At 48.1% G+C, this 19,512-nt stretch overlaps 1 protein-coding gene and 1 long non-coding RNA gene across 2 annotated transcripts in view; one reads left to right on the top strand and one right to left on the bottom strand.

The window, feature by feature from the left end:
• The first annotated feature begins 2,258 nt into the window (after positions 1–2,258).
• Positions 2,259–19,178, top strand: FAM180A (family with sequence similarity 180 member A). Its single transcript, XM_008542300.2, has 3 exons — positions 2,259–2,903; positions 13,478–13,578; positions 15,102–19,178. Exons 1-3 carry the CDS (start codon positions 2,828–2,830, stop codon positions 15,444–15,446), a joined length of 522 nt encoding a protein of 173 aa, XP_008540522.1. The 5' UTR covers positions 2,259–2,827; the 3' UTR covers positions 15,447–19,178.
• The window catches only part of LOC139083078 (uncharacterized), a 23,653-nt gene continuing 14,115 nt past the window's right edge, over positions 9,975–19,512 (bottom strand). The window contains exon 3 of the long non-coding RNA XR_011539626.1: positions 9,975–10,329. This is a non-coding gene — a long non-coding RNA (uncharacterized lncRNA). The remainder of the gene's footprint in view (positions 10,330–19,512) is intronic.

Raw genomic sequence — 19,512 nt, 5'->3', positions numbered from 1 at the left:
TATAAACAGAGAACAGATTGGTGGTTGCCAGAGGTAGCGGATAGGGAATGGAAGAATTGGGTGAAGCTATAAACTTCCAGTTATAAGATAAATAAGTTCTTGGAATGTAATGTCCAGCCCAGTGCCTATAGTCTCTATTGTAAATAATAAATACTATATTGTATATTTGAAAGTTGCTAAGAGAGTAGAACTTAAAAGTTTTCATCACAAGAAAAAAAATTAGTAACTATGTAAGGTGATGGATGTTAACTAAACTTGTGGTAATCACCTTGCAATATATACATTTATCAATTCATTATGTTGTACACCTGTGTTATATGTGTTATACATCAATTATATTGCAATAAAACTGGAAAAAATAAGAATAAATTTTTTTTTTTTAAAGATTGGCACCTGGGCTAACAACTGTTGCCAATCTTTTTGTTTTTTTCTGCTTTATTTCCCAAACCCCCCCAGTACAGAGTTGTATATCTTAGTTGCAGGTCCTTCTAGTTGTGGGATGTGGGACGCTGCCTCAACATGGCCTGACCAGTGGTGCCATGTCCACGCCCAGGATCCGAAACCTGGGCCACCGCAGCAGAGCACGCAAACTTAACCACTCAGCCACGGAGCCGGCCCCTAAACATTTTTTAAGATAATTTTTTTAAAAGGAAGCACAAAAAGAAAAGCACACATCAGAAGGAGAGAAGGCGTCAGAGCCAGGAGAACTAACCTTACGAGTGAGCGGCAGCCGTGTGCTGAACTCGGCTCACAGGGCTCCCAGAGAGCTGATCGTTAATTATTCAGAAATTTTGCAAGCTGCCTATTAAACTATCAGCAGCTTGAAATCAGCCATAATGGGAGTATCTTCACCAGTGTTATTGGCAAGTGTTACAAATCAGGGCTTCCCTGCCCTCCAGAACTCTTTACCAGCACTCCACTAAGGCGTTCCCAAAATGTAATGCTTTGAGGCAGGCTATGGAATCACACGGACCTACATTAAAGTTCCAGCTCCACCACCTACCAACTGGGTGACCTTGGGCAGATTATCTGACCCCTTTGAGCCCCTCTCCTCATGTGTATGTACGTGCCAGGTATTGTTCTCAGCACTTGATTCATATTAACTCATCGATTCCTCACAACAACCCTGTGAAGAAGAAACTATTATTATCCCCATTCTATAGATGAGGAAACTCAAGGCAAAGAGAGGTGAAGGAACTCAGCCAAGATCCCACAGCCAATAAGTGGCAGAGGCAGGATATAAAGACAGGCAGTCTAGCTGCAGAGTCAGCTCTCTCGCTTTCTTGTCCTGAGCCGCCCACTACAGTAGCCACTGGCCACATGTGGCTATTGAGTACTTGAAATGTGGCTGATGTGAACTGAGATGTGCTGTAAGTGTGAAATACACTTTGGATCTCAAAGACTTGGTATAAAAAAAGAATAGAAAATATCTTTTAATACTTACATTGATTACATGGAGAAATGATAATATTTTGTATATACTGGGTTAAATAAAATGTATTATTATGATTCATTTACCTATTTCATTTTACTTCTTTTAACGTGGCTACTAGAAAATTTTAAATTACATTTGTGACTCACATTATGTTTGGTTTTTTTTTTTTTTGGCACCTGAGCTAACATCTGTTGCCAATCTTCTTTTTTTTTCCCCCTCTCTAGTAGAGGAAGATGGGCACAGATGTTAGCTCAGGGCCAGTCTTCCTCAGCAAAAAGCGGAGGATTGGCAGCAGTTAGCTCAGGGCTAATCTTCCTCAAAAAAAAAGAAAAAAGATCATGGATCTTAAACGTTCTCACCACAAAAAAGAAGTGATAATTATGAGCCATGATGGAGGTGTTAGCTAATGCTACAGCAATCATATTGCAACATATAAGTGTATCAAATCAACACACTGTACACCTTAAATTTATACACTGTTACATGTCAATTATATCTCAATAAAAATTAATTAATTAAATACCCCCCAAAAATGATCACGGAAAAACACTACCATTTTGCTTGGGAGAATCAAAGTGGTTTGGTCCCAGGTCTAGCCCAGAAACTGAGATATTGTGAATGTGAATAGGGGAGGGTCACCTACGGCCCCTGGATCATTAGCTGCTCGTCCAACACCTACACACCACGCACCTCTCTACTTCTGCCCCTTGCAACCGGCCGACACCCCACCCGCCCAGAGCCTGGGGACACTCTCGGAGCTGGCTCTAGACACCAACACCGTGAGGTCTAGCTCCAGGGAAGGGTGACAAGTGACACTGAGCCCAGACATCACAATGACTGTGCTGTCCTGAAGGCAACTCTGGGCTCAGTCCGCCCAGCATCTGCCAGGCAGGCGTCCCAGCTCTTCCTGCAGCCCTCGCCCCTGGCTCTGGTGTGAATGTGTGGACGGGGACAGCAGCCAACTTTTCGCCGGGCTCTCTAACAAGTTCTGCGAGTCTGTTTGTTAAAGAAAAATTCCAGTGGGTGCATCCAACACATGGAACTCAAGTACAGAAATTATATTTATCCGCCCCACTGCCAAGGAGATCACATGCGCCGTGAGTCACTCCAGATGTGCTCAAAAACAGAGTCTGTCTGTGCAAGCCCAGTGCCCCAATCCCGGAGAGAGTCGGATTAACAGAGGTCCCAATTTCTGCCCCAACCCCCCACCCCGCTCAGGAGGCAGCCTCTGCCTCCACCCTTCAGAGGCAGGAGAGGGCATCTCTGCACTTCTGAAAGGGAAGGGTGGTAAGAACTATATCGCCACACTGGGACGACCAGTACGGCCATACCTGTAGCTCCTGGGGTCCCACTGGGTTTGAGGGGTGACTTTTCACCTTTTTGGAGGAAAAGATGTGTTGGAAGACATTGCTGCTTCTGCTGTTGTGTTACGATGCTCAGGCTACCGTGTCCCACAGGTGGAGCAGGGGTGAGTTGCTTTTTATTTGTTTGTTTGATGCTCATTATTCTTTCTCAAATACTATTAGGAATTTGGCGGGGGAGCAGGGGGAGGAGTGGAGGAGGAGGAAGGAAATTAGAAGGCCCACGCTCTCCTTTTATCTCCTCTCTGCCAATTGCTTTATGCTTCTTGACATGTTAGAAGGTGTTAGAAGGTGATGGGGAAAATGACAGTGAAAAGAATCAAAGGGGACTGCTGAGGGGACTTGGTGGAGGGAGAGACGCCGAGGGCATCCCTTCTGACCTGCGGGAGCCAAGTCTTCTTTGCTTCACTAAATGTGGCCAGACCCCCTCGAGGTCCCCCCTGAGGCCGCTGCAGCTGGGCCAGGCAGGGGGAGAGCAGGTGCCCAGGTCTGATGCTAACAGGATGGGACTGGGGGTGTTGGGATGCAAAAGGGTGCCACCTGGGGAAACCCGACAAGAGGCTCTGGGCCTGCGCTGCTCATTATGAGGTCTCCACGCTGCTTCTCGACCAGAAGGGGACACATCTTTGCAGCTGGGTAGACCTGGCGCAGAGGCAGGAGAGGAAGAGTAACCCTCCAGCATCCACGTGTCTGCCCGCCTGCTCCTCCCGCCGGCCCACCGGTCCACCTCGGAAAGGATGGGCCAGCAAGATCTTTTCCCTCACGACCTGCTTCCTTTCCCTCGGGATGTGGTTTCTCAGAGCCGGCACGGCATCTTTTCTCTGTGCCCCAGGACTGGCTCCAGGTGGCCCACACTGGCAGCACCTCCGGCCAATTAGAGTGTATCACAGTTAAAAAGTGAGGGATGAATAGTGCCGATCACAACCTCCCCATCTGATCTGAAATCTATCCTCTGCCTAAAGTCGTCTGAGGTCTCTCTCCCGGAAAGAACTGGAAAAAGAATTCAGGCTCATAGGTGTTTCTAGAGATCCAAAATAGGCTGGCATGGCAGCAGGCGGACGAGCCTCCTGGATCTCAAGGAGACATTCAGGGAAGGAGGGAGCGGTCAGTGTGGGAACAGAGCAGTGGATGGATCCGAAATGGGGGAGGGAGGGCAACAAAAGCCACAGCACTTGTTGGGGTTTTTATGCTCTCATTTGCAAGCCTGAGATTAGGGACTTGCCAGTTCTCTGAGCTGAGCTGTGAAATGATTGTTGCGCAGAGACTAATAATTAAAGCAGCATTTTCCTTTTTTCTGATAACATTACACCCTCCCCTCCCTGCTCATCACATGCACAAACTTGGAAGCAGAGAGCAAAGAAACCGTGGCATTGTCTTCTGCCACTTACCCCTGTGTGACGCTGGAAATTTCCTTAATGTGCCCATTAAAAAAAGATGATGATATCCCCTCTTTCCAATGCACAGGCTGTTAGAAAACCAAATGAGGTGATTTGATTTGTAACAAGGCTTGTAAATACGATAGCTACATCATGAGCTACCCTGTAAGGAACTCAAAATTTAAGTCTGCCTCTAATTGGCTGTGTGATCACTGGCAAGTCTCTTAACCTCTCTGAGCTTTAGTTCACAAAGGTAACATTAATAATAACAAAACTTACCCTTACTGTGTTGTTCTGAGGGTCATAATCAAAAATGTAAATAAAATGCTTTGTAAATGATGAAAAACTATATAAATGTTAGCTATTACCTACCACTCAAACAAGTGAAAGAGATTCATTAAAGAAAGTTTGAGGTTCTCAACACGCGGTTTGATGGCAACATTCCGGGAGTACCTGCTCTGGCCCCACCCCTCCTCACTGGGGAAGGTCTGCCCCCGAGTAATAGTGACAGTCTCTAGAATGACAGGGAGGCACCACGCGAAACAGAGACCAAGAGGAGGCAGCTGGTGTAGCTGCCACCTTAGCGGTGCATGGCAGCGTCAGAGTCAACAAACGACAGGAAGCGCCTCCAGCCATCATCAAAAGTCTTCCACGTAAGAGTTTTCTTCATTTTTAACATTTTTTTCTAATTATAGAAGGAAGACACGATTGCCATATTTTTAAGACGGAATGGAAGCCACACCCCAATAAAAAACAATTTTCCAAACGTACTTCCTGTTCCTTTCACCTTGACGCTGACCCCAACCCCAACTCCAGGCCTAAGTTAGAGGAATGCCTTTTGGAAAGAGCCTGAGGGCGACCTCTCTCTACAACATCCTCGCCCTCCACCCACCGCAGCCCGAAGCCCCCTAACCCCCTCACCACCATCCCAGCTACCGCCCTCACCACCCCCACCCCCGGCCCCCCTCCCCACCCTCCCCCACCCCCTCCCCACTATCACCCCCTCACCACTACCACCCCAGCCCTGCCCTCCCCCACCCCCTCACCATCACCGCAGTCCCCACCCTCCCCCACCCCCTCACCACCACCACCCCAGCCCCCGCCCTCCCTCCCTCACCACCACCATCCTAGCCCGGCCATCCCCCATCCCTCTGCCCCTACATGTAGAAATGTAGACATAAACCTAAAAGGAATACACCCAGCTGTCAGGATGTCCTTTTTCCTACCATTCTCGCAGCCTCTCCCTACGAAGCGCTCTCTAGGATTCCGCCCTGGGAGGTGGTTTTCCACGCTAGGATGGCTGTTCCAGCCTCACCAACTTGATTAAGACCAAATGACTCACCTGCGGTTAGCGTGGCCAGCCCGGGGAAGCTGGACACACCTGGCCTAAGTCACAGCCAGCCCAGGTCCTGCCAGAGCACCACCTCGGGGGATGGGGGGGGGGGGGGCTAGCCAGTCTTAAAAAACACACATGTATTGATTACTATAAATATGTATGTTTCTATTAAATACATGTAAATTATTTCTTTCAAAAGCAGTTCCGTAGAGAAGAATGGCCCTTCAGTTATCTGGTGGAATTTGTCATTTGCGGGTGTCCATTTTAGCGGTGTGTTTCCAGCAGTGAAGGTTCTGTGATGGGAAGGGCCTGGGGTGGGTGTCCAGTAAGTATTGACTGACTGGGTAACTGGAGTAGCATTACTAGGACCACCACGGGTGGCCCCCTCGTTACTCCACAGTCACTGCCCAAGGCAGGTGCTATTCTGACCCTTCACAGGTAAGAACACTGGAGACTGGCGGGGGCACGTGGGGGGAGTTGACGTGCCCCAGGTCAGGCAGGGGAAGGAGAGACCTGGGCTTGGACACCCACCCCGCAGCAGGTGTATGGTGCTGGAGCCCAGCTGTCCTCCTTTATCCCCTCCCCCTCCGCTCTCCATCCTTCCAGGTGCTCCCCTGCCCCTGGCAGCCCTGCGCTCCCCCTGGGTGGCAGGAGGGTCTGGCCAAAGGGAGCTGCCTCACAGCAGCGCTTTCAGAAGTGTTCCAGGAGGACCCCAACACCCGGGCCAAGATCCTGGCTGGCTCAGAGTACCACTGTGTTTCTAAAGGGCTGGCCTGGGAGCAAAGAAGTAAATGACATCAGTAGGATCTGGCAAAGGATCTTTTACAAATGAGAGCTTGTCCTTTCTGCACCCGTGGTCGATTCCATAGTCTTGCTGCAACTGATTCATCTAAAATCTGGTTGTGTTTGTCTGGATATGTCTGTAGCTTGAATCCATTCCAACAAGCTCTTTGGCGCAGATGCTGCGCACGGTTACGTGGAAATCGTGGTCCGCCTCCATACTCTCTGTTACAGCCAACCGATTTGGGGGATGGGAGGAGAGAAGAGATCTTCATCCAAGATTATGAAAAGTCCTTCGAAGATCAGGCTCAAAGCAAAGACAGCCTCTTGCATTCAAGGAGGCTTCTGCCTGGTGTCAGGGCAAGAAAGCCCGGACCAGCTGAAATGGGGGGAGACAAGGGCCAGCCTTGACTGAGATCTTTAAAAGTGGCTTCTCCCAGGCCAGAACAGGGGCTCCTCAGACACAAAGGGAGGGCGCGGTGGAGACAGGAGAAAACATCTACTTTCTGATAATTAGCCAGCACCTGGAACTGCAAATAAGGTCTAGAATCACCCTGTTAGACAGAGAAGGATTTAGTGAAGCACTGCATTTGGAAAGTAGGGAGTTTGGTGACAAGGATAGTTAATGTGTTTCTATGTGATCATTTATTCATTCAACAAACAGTCATGAGCAGGATGTTAGGCACTGGGAATGCAGCAGTGAGCAAAACTGGCAACATCCCATGCCTTGTGGAGCTGACATTCTAGTGAGGGGAAATGGACAATTAACGCTTATATAAATAAGACATTTGGTTTGTTGGATGGCAATAAAGTAGGGACAGGTTAGAGAATATAGAGGATTATAACTCTAAATAAGGCAGTCAGGGAGGGCCTCCCTGAGGAGGTGACTGAAGACCTAAAGGAAACGTGGGAGTGAGCCATGCAGTCTCCGGGGAAAGAGTGAGTATTCCAGGCAGGAGGAACAGAAGTGCAAAGGCCCTGTGGCAGAAGCATGCCTGGTGAGCTCAAGGAACAGGGAGGAGGCCTGTGGCTGGAGTGGCGTGAGCCAGGGGAGAAGAGCAGATGAGTTCAAAGGGGTAGTAAGAAGTCAAGTCATGTAGCACCTGGTGGCCATTTGAAGATCTTTGGCTTTTACTCTGAGTGAGATGGAAAGCCATGGAGGGTTCTGGGCAGAGAAGTGACATCGTCTGACCTATGTTTTCACAGAATTGCTTTAGTTGCTGTGTTAAGAATAGAATGAGGGCAGGAGCCGCGGATGGAAGCAGAGACGCCATTAAGAGAGGGGCTCCAGGCTTGGACCAGGAGGCTGGCGGGGATGTGGTGAGAAGTAGCCGGATTCCAGATACATTCTGAAGGGCGCGCCAGCAGGCTTTGCTGCCGAGTTGAATGTGGGATATGAAAGCAAGAGACAAGTCAAGGATGACTCCCAGGATTTTGGCCTGAGCAACTGAGAGAGATGGGGAAGACCACAGACGAAGCAGGAGGGGCGTGTGTGTGTGTGTCTATTGGGAGCTGGGCTGGGAGTCAGGAGAGGGAACTATTACAAATCCAAAAGGAGACTCCTGCAGGCGGTTGGATACATTCTTGCCTGGCCTGGAGAGAGAAAGTGGAAAGTCAGTATGGAAGTGAGAGTGGCTGGAACTGAGGAGAGAGCCCCAGAGGAGGCCAGGACTCCTCCATAGGAAGAGGCAGGTGAGAAGGAAGAGCAGACAGCCAGGAGGGATTTTTTTCTTTTTTTTAAGATAGAAGCAGCAACATGTTTTCATGCTGATGTGAAAGATCTAGTGGAGAGGGAAAAACTAATGAGGTAGGACTGAAAAGGTGGAGGGGGGAGTGACATCCTTTTGAAGACATCATGGCCACATGGGCACCTTGCCTCTCTGTGGGAGCACGGACACAAGAGCAGGAGAGAAGGCAGCGTCTGGACAAGAGTCAGGAACCTGGCTTAAGGAGAGCGTAGAGGTGTGAGATAGTCATCTATTTCACAGTGACACAGAGCGAGAGAGTAGTGGGCGGGCAGCATTTACCGGCCGGGGCGAAGAACCATCATGAGTTTAAAGCAAGATCACTTAACACGGTTGTGTTTTCCTCCAGCCTTCGGTGCACAGGCGCCCGCGTGGAACAGGTGGAGATGGGCTGTGCTTTTGCCGAGCGGTTACAGAGGAACGAGGAGGGAGCAAGGAGTTGAGGATATGCGGGAGAGGGCTCACAGGCTTGTAGTCGTCGGACCTCACCCATCGTATTACGATAAACCGAAGTTAGAGATTCTTCTAAGAACGAGTGATTCATTTAAGAATATGTCTTATACCAAATGCATTCATTCATTCCTAATTAACTACACTATCCTTCCTGTAGTTATTCAGAACTGAAGAACCCCCAAGCTGTGAGGGATACGCCTACAAAAAGCTAGCGTTGTCCACCCCATCAGCGAGACAGGGTTTTGGAGCCCATGAGATGTGGATTTTAATCTCAGTCCCATGGCAAACAGGCTGAGAGGCCTAGGGCAAATTTCTTAACCTCTAAATGTCTTCACCTGTAACAGGGGATGTCGATACTTACATCATGAGGTACATGTGGAAAGCACAAAGCACGTTGACTGGCACACAGCGGGCTCATGAGCTGTTATTATGTCTGAGCTCCACATTTTGACAACTTCGGTCTGAGGTCCAGATGTGTCTCTCAACAGAAGACATGGACAGAACACGCTGGAACACATGAGTCTCTGGATCCAGTTCCTGGAGTAACTTAGGGCATGTGGCGTGACTTTTAGAAAGTGAATCAGCTCTTCCACGTGGGCCGATCCAATGTATCATAGAGACTCAGTTTCCCCCGAAGGCTCATTTGTCCAGGGAGTTGGGGGGAGGGGAGAAGCTCAAGCTTTCCCTGCCCCAGGGCCAGCCGGTGCAGAAGACCTTCGCACAAGGAGACGTGGGGACCTCTGGCCCCCTGGTCTGTGTCTACTGGTCACATTGAGTGGCTCTCGCGGGCACATTCACATCCTGAACAAATAGCTGGAGAGTGGGCTGGGTGTGGAACATTGAGTGCAGAAGAAAGAAACAAATTGGCCCAGCTTTGCACTAGGCAAAAGGTACACAAAGTCAGTGATTTTGACAAAATTGTACCAGCAGCCTTCCTGCCTGAGGCTCAACGCTCAGGCGGCACCCAAGGGAGTGGAATCCTTCTGCCAGTCTCTGGTCTCCCCACCCAGCTCCCCTCTGTCTCCACCCTCAGAGGAGGTGCCATCGTCAGTGGCCACCCAATGAGGGGCACTCAGGTCTCCCTCTTATCAGCCTGGTCAAGACTGCGCTGCGCAAAGCGATTTCCTTACCACTCACAGTGAGGAGGGGGCCCAAACTTAAAATGACCTCCATAAATGTAGGCAGTGGGACGGAAGGGAAAGGACGAAAACCTGGCACAGCCTGAATTGCAGAGTTTCCAGGGATGTTTTATTTTGTTGTTGTTGCTGTTTTCTGCTTTTTCTCCCCAAATCTCCCCAGCACATAGTTGTATATATTTTAGTTGTGGGTCCTTCTAGTTGTGGCATGTGGGACACTGTCTCAACATGACCTTATGAGCGGTACCATGTCTGCGCCCAGGATCCGAACCGGCGAAACCCCCGGCCTCCAAGGCGGAGCACACGAACTTAACCACTTGGCCACGAGGCCGGCCCCTGTTGTTGTGTTTTTAATACTTGGTTTATTTTTAAAATCATTCCAAAATATATAGATTGAGCCTGCACTCAGAGCCCAGCTTGATGCAGACAGCAAGGTCAAGCAAAGGAAGCACAAAACCCATTTCCTCCGTCCCAGGAGCTGGCAATAGCCGGCAAGACGTGAACTGTGTGGCACGGATGCAGAAAGCACGAGGAGACAGAAGGAAGACCACGGTGTGCAGCACGGTTGAGGGCCAGGCTTCCGGGGAACGAGGCTGTTTTCCTAACGATGTGGGAGCAAGTCTAGTTTAAAGCTTTGTGCATATACATCTCAGAGTTGGTCAGCTCTTTTTTCAGCCATTTGCATTTCTGGCAGGGTCCAGCCTTCACTGTTATGGACAAGAACATCGGGAGAGACAGTATGGTTAACTTTTTACCCAATTTTTGACATGGCCAGACACAGTCTATTTCTCGCCCACCACCTGCAGCGCCACCAGTGAAGAAGAATTTCTTTTCTCCAGGCCTCATTCACAGGGAATCAGATATGGGCAGCCGTGGACGTACCTGCCCCAGAGCTGCCTGCGCTTACACAGCCCAAAGGGGCATAAGGGCCCCTGCCCAACGCACACTGTCAAAGCAGCTACAGCAACCTGAGAGGGCCTGGCAGAAGGTGCTGGAACGATGCGGGGAATGGGAAGAAGGAGGGAGGGGTCCATCTTTTAAGATTCCCCAGCTCCCCACACACACTTTCTAAAGCAATAATCAGTCCCCTAGTCTAGCAGCTAAAGCTATTTCTAACAATCGTCCCCAAACTGTGTTATTATTTTAAATAGTGTGAGAACAAGGACTATTGGAAATGACCACATTTCCATTATTAAGCTCAGCCTTGAATCAGGAAGTGTTTTCTTCCCAGCTCTTTGAGAACTAGGGGTCCAGCTGGGGTGAGCATGTTAAAGAGAGTTGCTGTTCACAGGGAAACGATTGAGAGAAGAAAGCGCAGGTCTAGCCGTGAATAACTTCCCAGGAGGCAGCCATCTGAGGTCTGAGATGACGGCAGCAGAAAGCGCTTGGGGCCCAGGACGTTTATGCTCCCCAATCTCCTTCACCCGCTGGGGTGTGAATTCTATAAAGGGAACAATACCTTTAATTTCACAATAAGAGAGAAGAATTAAAGGAGTAAAGTTGCTCTCAGATCCTACCCTGAGAAGGGAGTTTTACTCACTTTTCACGGTAGGAAGAAAGGAAGGACATGCAGAAAGAAACAGGTCACCTCTGGGTCTGGACCAGTTCTGGTCCTAGAGTCATCTCCCACGAAGGGGAAAACAAGTTCAAAGTACACAGCCTCTTTGTGCCTCCACTCTTTGTCTCCGAGAACATGATGGCCTCGGTCTCTTCAGATGGCCCATCAGCTGAGAGTGAGCTCTGGGCACCACGGCTTGGCTGTGGATCTGGAAGACCCAATGTTTCTCCACCCTGCCTGCCCGTCATAATCACCTGGGCGCTGTAAAAAGTCCTGATGCCTACATCCACCCCAGAGATGCCCAGGAATTAGCCTGGGGGTGGCCTTGGGCATTTGGGTTTTTAAAAGCTCCCACATGATGCTAATGGATGTACGGTCAAGGTTGAGAGCCACTGGGCTAACCTGAGTGCGGCCATTACAGCCAGGCAGCTCCTTCTGTACAACCTCAGGTCAAGCTGCCTCTGATTCTCCACCTTGGCTGCCGTTAGAAGCACCGAGGAAGATTTTAAAAATCGTACTGTCCCAGTTGTACGCTGGGTCCATTAAATCAGAACCTCTGGAGTGGGGACCCAGGCATCGGTATTTTTTAAAGCCCCTCCAGTGATTCTAACGTGCGGTCAAGATTGCCAACCAGTGGAGCAGGAGATGCCTCCTTCTCCTGAGCTCCACCCCAAACGACAAGCAGAAGCAGTGAGCAAACAGAGGCGAGGGCTCCTCAAGCCCTGAGATCTATGATCCTGTGGGAAATTGGCAGTTTTCTGGCCAAGAGAACAAACTCTGCTAAAACGCTGGGCTAGGAAATATTTCTCTGGAGTTCACGGGCTCCTTCCCCAAAAATGGTCTGAGCAAGCAGAGCTGGTCACTCTGTCCACCAAGGCCTCCTTCAGCGTGGGGACTTGGTCACCAATAGCTGTGTCTAGCACACACCCAGGAAGGCTGCCAGGCTCTGCTGGGGGTGCAGAAACATAAAGCCATATTTCTCCCAGCCCCGGAGAAACTTGTGGTATAGAGAATAAAGGAGTTACAGGGAATGCAATATTACATCCAACCAGCTTTTTCTAGGAAATGGGAGATGCCTCCCAGAGAGCTTTTCAGGAAATATCTTTTAAGTTGAAGCTGTTTCATTTTTCTCTTCTGATAGAAATCCTTCTGAAACGCTTATGCAGTTCCCTGCCTTCTTTAACAGAGTATGCTGGACATCACGGGAACTTTTCTTGATGGTCCAAGGGCACCATTATCAAGAAGCAGAGCTGTCATGTATGGTTATTCAGATTGTGCTTTGCACAACTTCAGGGGGTGCTACTCACATTGAAGTCTCGTAGATTTTTACAGTGAGTGGCCGAGATCATAATCAAGGGTCTTGAAGAAGCTGCACCTTTTTCTCTCCGCTCACCACAGGCTTGCCCATCATTTCTGCACAGTGCCCTGGTACATGGAGAGGCCGTGGAGGTGCTCGGGCTGTCTGCTCCGAGCCTGATATGATCCCGGAGAACTGCAATTCATAATGACTCTTCCTACGCTCTGTAATATCCTGTCCTCTTCTCTTGTCCTCAGTCAGTTCCTAATTCTGGCTACCCCCTCTGCCTCTAGCTGCCCATCGTCTTCCTCCAGGTGCCACTTCTAAATGCAGCCACTAAGGACCAACACTGGCAAGTCATCGACTTTATACTAAATGCATTTCTAAGTCAGCTGGCCCTTGGGGGAAGCCCTGCGTTTGGCTCTACACACCCCTGGAGACAAGTATCAGGGTCTGCGGCATCTCTCTTCCTTTACTTTGTCACCTGTGTTCAGATGCTTGGCAGCTCTATTTCAGATGGCTGGGGCAGCCAGAGGTCTGATCCTCTGATTCGAAGGGTTGTGAATAAATATAAACCAGCGCTTCATATTGATGAAATAAAGCTAAAATGTGCAGTCCTATTAGGACACAGGATTATTAGGGAACTCGTTTGTTGAATTTGGGGTTTTTTGTTCACTCGTTTCTATTTTGTATTATTTTTTTTCGTTTTAGTGTAAATTCCCTAGAGTATACACACCCCCAGACATAGATATTTTTCTAAACTTTCTGGGATGGTTCTGATGAACAGCCAGGCTTGAAATCACTGGTCTGAAATAGTAACATCTGATATGCCTGGGAGCTCTCTGGGACACACCAGAGTTGCCTGTCACCTCTCCCCATTTGCTGTCCACCCCCGCTTCAAGTCGGTCACTCCAAGGCTGGCTGGCTAACCTCACGGGGAGCAGAGGAAGAAGGCCATGCATGCGCAGCAGCCCGGCGAGCTCACTCTTGTGTCTTTCAGCCGTGCTTTTCCCTGCTGCCCATCGGCCAAAGAGGTCCTCGTCCGTGCCGGCGAACCCTGTCCTGCAGACATCCCTGGAGGAGGTAGAACTGCTCTACGAGGTAGGCAGTGCCACGCAGTCAATTCCAGCCACCCGAAAGACAATGCACCCTCTCTATGTTTTTTGGAGAAGTGACCTGAGCCCCTGAAAACGAGTGACCTCTGCTGCCATAGGGACTGGCCTAGACTAATTTGTCAAGGTCGTCAAATTCTTCCCATCCCAAAGTAAGGTATTGCTGATACCCACTCTCCTTTCCCACATGCCATAACAGGGAGTGATGGCATTAGGAGCTCAGCTGAGGCAAAACTAGAGATTGGGTTTGGAGCCGTAGGAGCCACTACCAGCCCCCGACAGCAGGGTGGGGCAGTCCACCCCCGCAGCGGCTGGGAGGCAGGCTTGGCAGTAGTACTAAGGCAACGCCAAGCCAGTGTCTCAGTGGAGCCATGTGTCCAGGCGCTGCATACTGTGGGAGCTCCACTCCTGACAGTCTGGCGTCACCCACAGCTCTCTCCTCAGCCTCTCACGCCTCCACCACTGAGACCCCGCTCCTCCTCCAACACAGGTAAGTTTCCCAAGGGAGCTTGTGTGGTTCAGCGGTAAGATCCCAGGTTCAAGGGCTGAGCTTTAGTCCTGGTTCTGTCACTCGTCAGCCATGTGACCTTGCATAAGCCACCGTTTTTCTCTGGGTCCGAATCTCCTCACTGTTAAATGAGGGAACTCAAGTGTGAGCTCCAGAATTCCTTCCAGCTTTGACATCCTCCATGCACTGGAACTGTCTGGCAAAGAAGGAGCCTGCTGTAGCCAAGCAGGTGAGCCAGGGGACCGATTTCAAATCCTGCTGCAGGAGCAGAAAGGAAAATGCACAGCCTCTGCCAAGGCTTGAACACGGGGGTCGTATGAACGGATCTGTGTTTTAGAAAGATAACAGATAGCAGCATGGAGGATGGGTGAGAGCCGAGGGAAGATGGAGACAGAGGGAAGACTTGGAACTCCGAGTCCAAGAGGTATTAGATTCCCGATACGAGCCTGGCACTGAGCAGGGATGCACATGACAGGCACTGCCCCCACTCTTAAAGAGCAGGTGAGAGACGAAGACAAATCTGTGTATCCCACTTCATTCCTAGCACAAGTTTTGCATCTTTCAAATTCCTAGCTTCTGATAAAAAATTTTCCAAAATAATCTGTGCATGCTTTAGAATGTCTTCGGCGGGTGGGAGGGAGAAAGGGATGAAGGAGTTGACCTAGGACACTAGAAACAGTAAGCGGGCACTTCAACAGTGACTTTGTACTAGGCACAGTGTTAGATGTTGTCCATATTTGTCTTATTTACTTCTCACAATATCCCAGTGAAGTGTAGTTACTAATCATTTCATAGAGGAGGAAAATGAGGCTCAGAGAAGTTAAGTAACTCATCCAAGGTTACACAGTAAGTGGGAAAATCGGAACTGGAACCCAGGTCTCTTGGATTCTGAAGCTCTTTCCACAGCTGCCTCCCTAAATGAGCACGTGTGGTAATGAATACATTGGTGTCCTCAGCGATGCCTGAGTGCTTCATGTCTCCCCACGTCCCGCGTTTCTCCCCAGTTCCTGCTGGCCAAACTGGAGATCAGCCCTGACCTGAAGATCTCCATCAAGGACGAGGAGCTCGCCTCCTTGCGCAAGGCCTCTGACTTCCACACCGTCTGCAATGAAGTGATCCCCAAGAGCATCCCAGACATCCGCCGGCTGAGTGCCAGCCTCTCCAGCCACCCTGGCATCCTCAAGAAAGAGGACTTTGAAAGGACAGCGCTCACCCTGGCCTACACAGCCTACCGCACAGCCCTGGCCCAGGGTCATCAGAAGGACATCTGGGCCCAGGCCCTCCTTAGCCTCTTCCAGGCCCTGAGGCACGACTTGATGCGGTCCTCAGGCGCCAGAGTGTCTCCCTGAGAGATGCCACACCAGGACCACCGAGCAGGGACCAGCACATGCAGTAATGCAGAAATTCTTCATTCTCTACTCCATTTACAGACACCAGCTACAAAACACATACCACCAACTCAGAGCAGCAGAGATAAAATAAGCAACCCGATGCCCTTTGCCCCTTGTAGCTTCCTGACAAGCACACCTGACTCCTGTCACAAGGTGACCTGGGCTAGAGTGATAATTCCAGATGCCTCCAGAGGCCAAAGAGTTTATCTGGCGACATGCAGGAGTCTGAGGTATGCTCCAACACTGAGTGACTGCCACAAACACCCTAGTGTGAGGACAGAGCCAGAGGAGACATCAGAGAGGTTTGGGAACAGGGGGAAGATGGAGACAGATTTCTTTGGTCCTCAAAGATCAGGGTGCCAGGTTGAACATCTTCCCAAAGGTTCTATAGTAAGATACAAAGAAACTAGAGCTGTAGCCAAATAAATACATTGTTAGCCAAGGATAGACTTCCCAAAAGCCACCAAGAAGAATCAGTTAGAAAATCAGCAATTTCGTAACCTATGTGTCTTGACTCTTCTTTTCTGAAGGCTGGTCTAACACAGAGAAGAAACATGAAGGGGGCCTTCAGAAGTGCTACAGTCATGCCTTGTCTTTTGAACAGAGAAACCACGCTAATTCAGAGAAGGTCATCGTAGTGAACAGGTGGCACCAGCAGCCACGCTCATCTATCCTCATGCTAAAACTATTTAGCATCATCAGAGGTTTAAGTGCTCCACATAAAAATGAGTTTCAGGTGACAGAATTTTACCCTTTCAAATGACAAAACTTCCATTTTAGCAATATTGATATCTTTTTAAACTATATATATGAAACCCCTTAAGCTTCTATTTAGTATCTTTGCAACATTCTAATGAAGGAGTCAGAGGAGATAATCTCTAAGATTCCTCTACTTCTGAAATTTTCACAATCCTTTAACTAACTATGAGATATCACGGGGAGGTCACCTGGTCCTGAGAGGTGTGCTGGACTATTTGTACCAACCCTGAAAGATCCCAAGCTAAACAAAAAAAAGAAAAAGAAAGGTCGCAGGCTTTGCGATTTCTGTATCTGGTGTGAGCTTTTCTGCTGCCTTCCTCACTGTGAGGCTGTACAAGTGCACTTTTCTTTTGACCAACCTAACTCGCGCTTTGCAATTTGTTCTTTCTCAGCCGCCACAATCTAAAAAACAAGATAGCAAGCTTGTTATAATTCTATGTTAAATAAGAGTTAAGAGGGGGCCAGCCCTGTGGCTGACTGGTTAATTTCGTGCGCTCCACTTCGGAGGCCCAGGGTTCAGATCCTGGGTGTGGACATGGCACCCCTCATTAGGCCATGTTGTGGTGGTGTCCCACATACCACAACTAGAAGGATCCACAACTAAAATATACAACTATGTACTGGGGGGATTTGGGGAGAAAAAAGCAGAAAAAAAAAAGAAGATTGGCAACAGTTGTTAGCTCAGGTGCCAATCTTTAAAAAAAAAAGAAAAAAAGAGTTAAGAGATGAAGGCCTCTGCTAGGAGGAAAGTACCTGGTTCTAATAAAGATTCCTCACCAGCTCAGAGCTCTCGCTGGCGTCTCCTGGGTTCACAGCTGGGTTCTGGAGACTAAAGTTGCAAGAAGTCTGATCTTTGAATGAGTGAGGAATCATTGGGCTGAATTTGATTCTGAAAAGCATATTTAACAGCTGTCATTTGATGATGACGAAAGCTGGTCTGGACTTCTTTAAAATCTTTGAACAAGTGAGCTTTGCCAAGCAGCACAAGCTGCATGATCTTCGTGGAGAAATACTAGGATGCAGGAACAAGATATTCGTCATCCGAGGGAAATACAGCTTTGCGTCCTGATGTTCTCAGCTCAGAAGATGAATAACTGTCAGTCTCTCTCTCATTGTCATTCCCTCGTTTTACTCCTCTTTCACCTCTCTCGATGCAGACTCTGAAACACGCTTTTTTGTTCAATTTTTCTCTTTCTAATATTACGTGTTCTCTTTGACAAAAGCAGTCCTCTCGTCTTTCTCTTTTTATTTTCGTTGGTGTCTCTGCTGCTCTATCTTTAGGCCTGATTCTGTTTATCTTTGTACCCTTTCTTGAGGCAGCTCCAAGTCTCTCCTGGTTGACTTTTGCTCGCTCTGTCTCTGCCGGCCCGCCCTCTCCGTGAGCTCACTGTCTTTGGGTATCACTGTCTGACTAAAACAAAGGTCAATGTACAGACAGGGTTGGGATTGCCCAGAAGGCAGATTAGCCGCATAGCCTACCTTCCCTATTTGTACTTTTCCTGGATGTAGAGTGGGGAGGAGGTCAGCAGAGGCCTCAGTCTAGAAACTGTGCAAAACCCTGACAGTCATCCCACCCACGGATCCATCCCCATCAGAATGGATCTGAGAGCTCTTTTATCACCAGATGGAAAGACCCACCCTTATAGTCCCTGCCTGCCATGTTATGGTATAGATGGCTGCTACCAGTGGTAGGAGATCTGCAAATGGGAGGATGGTTCCCAGGACCAGTGATAGCAATGGTAGTTCATTCACCCTGCAACAAAAAATGAAAGGCACTTTTGTATTCATAAATCGGGGATCATATTTATGTGGCAATATATGACTGAAAAAAATAGAAACAAGAAAGGCATGACCTTTTTCAAAGACAAATGAAAATTTCATTTTCAGTAACCACATACTTAAACACTATTTTAGTCCAAATACAAATTAATTGTTTACCCACAAAAGTTTTATAACAATGATTTCACTTACATGCAAAATCAAATATTATGCTCACTACCACCACGCAAAAACCCAACCCTTTGCCCAGCGAATAGTAAGTTGTAGACTGGACAGAAACGGATTCTCCCATTTTGCCTCATTAGGACCACGCTGTACAAACCACAATCACAACCAAGTCACATTTTATCATATTTACTCATAGACAGAACAATCTGGGATGTGATGTTTGTAGTGGAAACTTGCCTGTGACTTATGGAACCATTTCTGCCATTTCTATACTGCTGGGAAATTTTAGGATCTAAAAGTTCTGGAAGTTTCCTATATGGTTGGCATCCTCATGGCTATCTCTGGTGTCACTCAAAAGACACTGAAAAACATCTGTGTGCTGAAACTTTCCTCTCTCTGTCATCTCACCTTGAATCTAACTAAAAGAGAATCACGTAAGTGGTAAGCCCACTCATGTGATATGGTAAATATGGAAGGTATTTCCATAGGTAAACTGGACCAGAATTAAATGCTTGTTAAATGACTTTACATGGCTCCACTTACTTTCCTAATCTATGTTAATGTCTTACTTTTTTTTTATTGTGGTCAAAAACAGATAACATGAAATTTACCATCTGAACCATTTTTAAGTGTACAGTACGATAATGTTAACTACATGCACACTGTTGTGTAACAGATCTCTAGAACTTTTCCATCTTGCAACAATGATACCTATGGGACAATATCTCCCTTTTTCCCTCTCTCTCCAGCCCCTAGCTCCTACCCTTCTACTTTCTGTTTCTAAGAGTTTGATTACGTTACATACCTCATATAAGTGGAATTTGTCTTAGATTTCTCAAGCATTGTACTCTGGAAAATGTCTTCTTCATCTGAAAAATGGATAGAGTCCTGAAGAACTACTGGTCTTACCGTGTCACTGACCTTACCTAATTTTATTTAACAAATATTCACTTACGGTGTAATAAAAACGTCATGATCAAGTTACTAGGCTCAGTGGAATCTTTGTTATCTCAGATGATCTCACCAAGGAATTTGAAGTGGTATGTGTGTTTAACAGTGGATGTTGACTTCCACAGCTGTTTATTATTATCCAGTCTTTAATATTTGCCACCAAAACATCACACATGTGGTATTGTTCATTCTACGCTTCAAAATCATCACAAAAATGAGGCCTGAATGTAGTAAATACGGTAGCCAGTCTTCCACATGCATTGAAAGAGATGAGTCATCATAGCTCATCCTACAAGGGCAAGATAATTTCAAAAGGGATCTAGGTAGTCCACAGTTGCACCTGCCTTAGAAGTCAGGAAGAACTGGT

This window comes from Equus przewalskii, chromosome 4, assembly GCF_037783145.1.
Source record: "Equus przewalskii isolate Varuska chromosome 4, EquPr2, whole genome shotgun sequence".
Taxonomy (NCBI): Eukaryota; Metazoa; Chordata; class Mammalia; order Perissodactyla; family Equidae; genus Equus; species Equus przewalskii.
The sequence above is the reverse complement of the archived record's forward strand: the minus strand, read 5'-3'. Positions and strand labels throughout refer to the sequence as shown.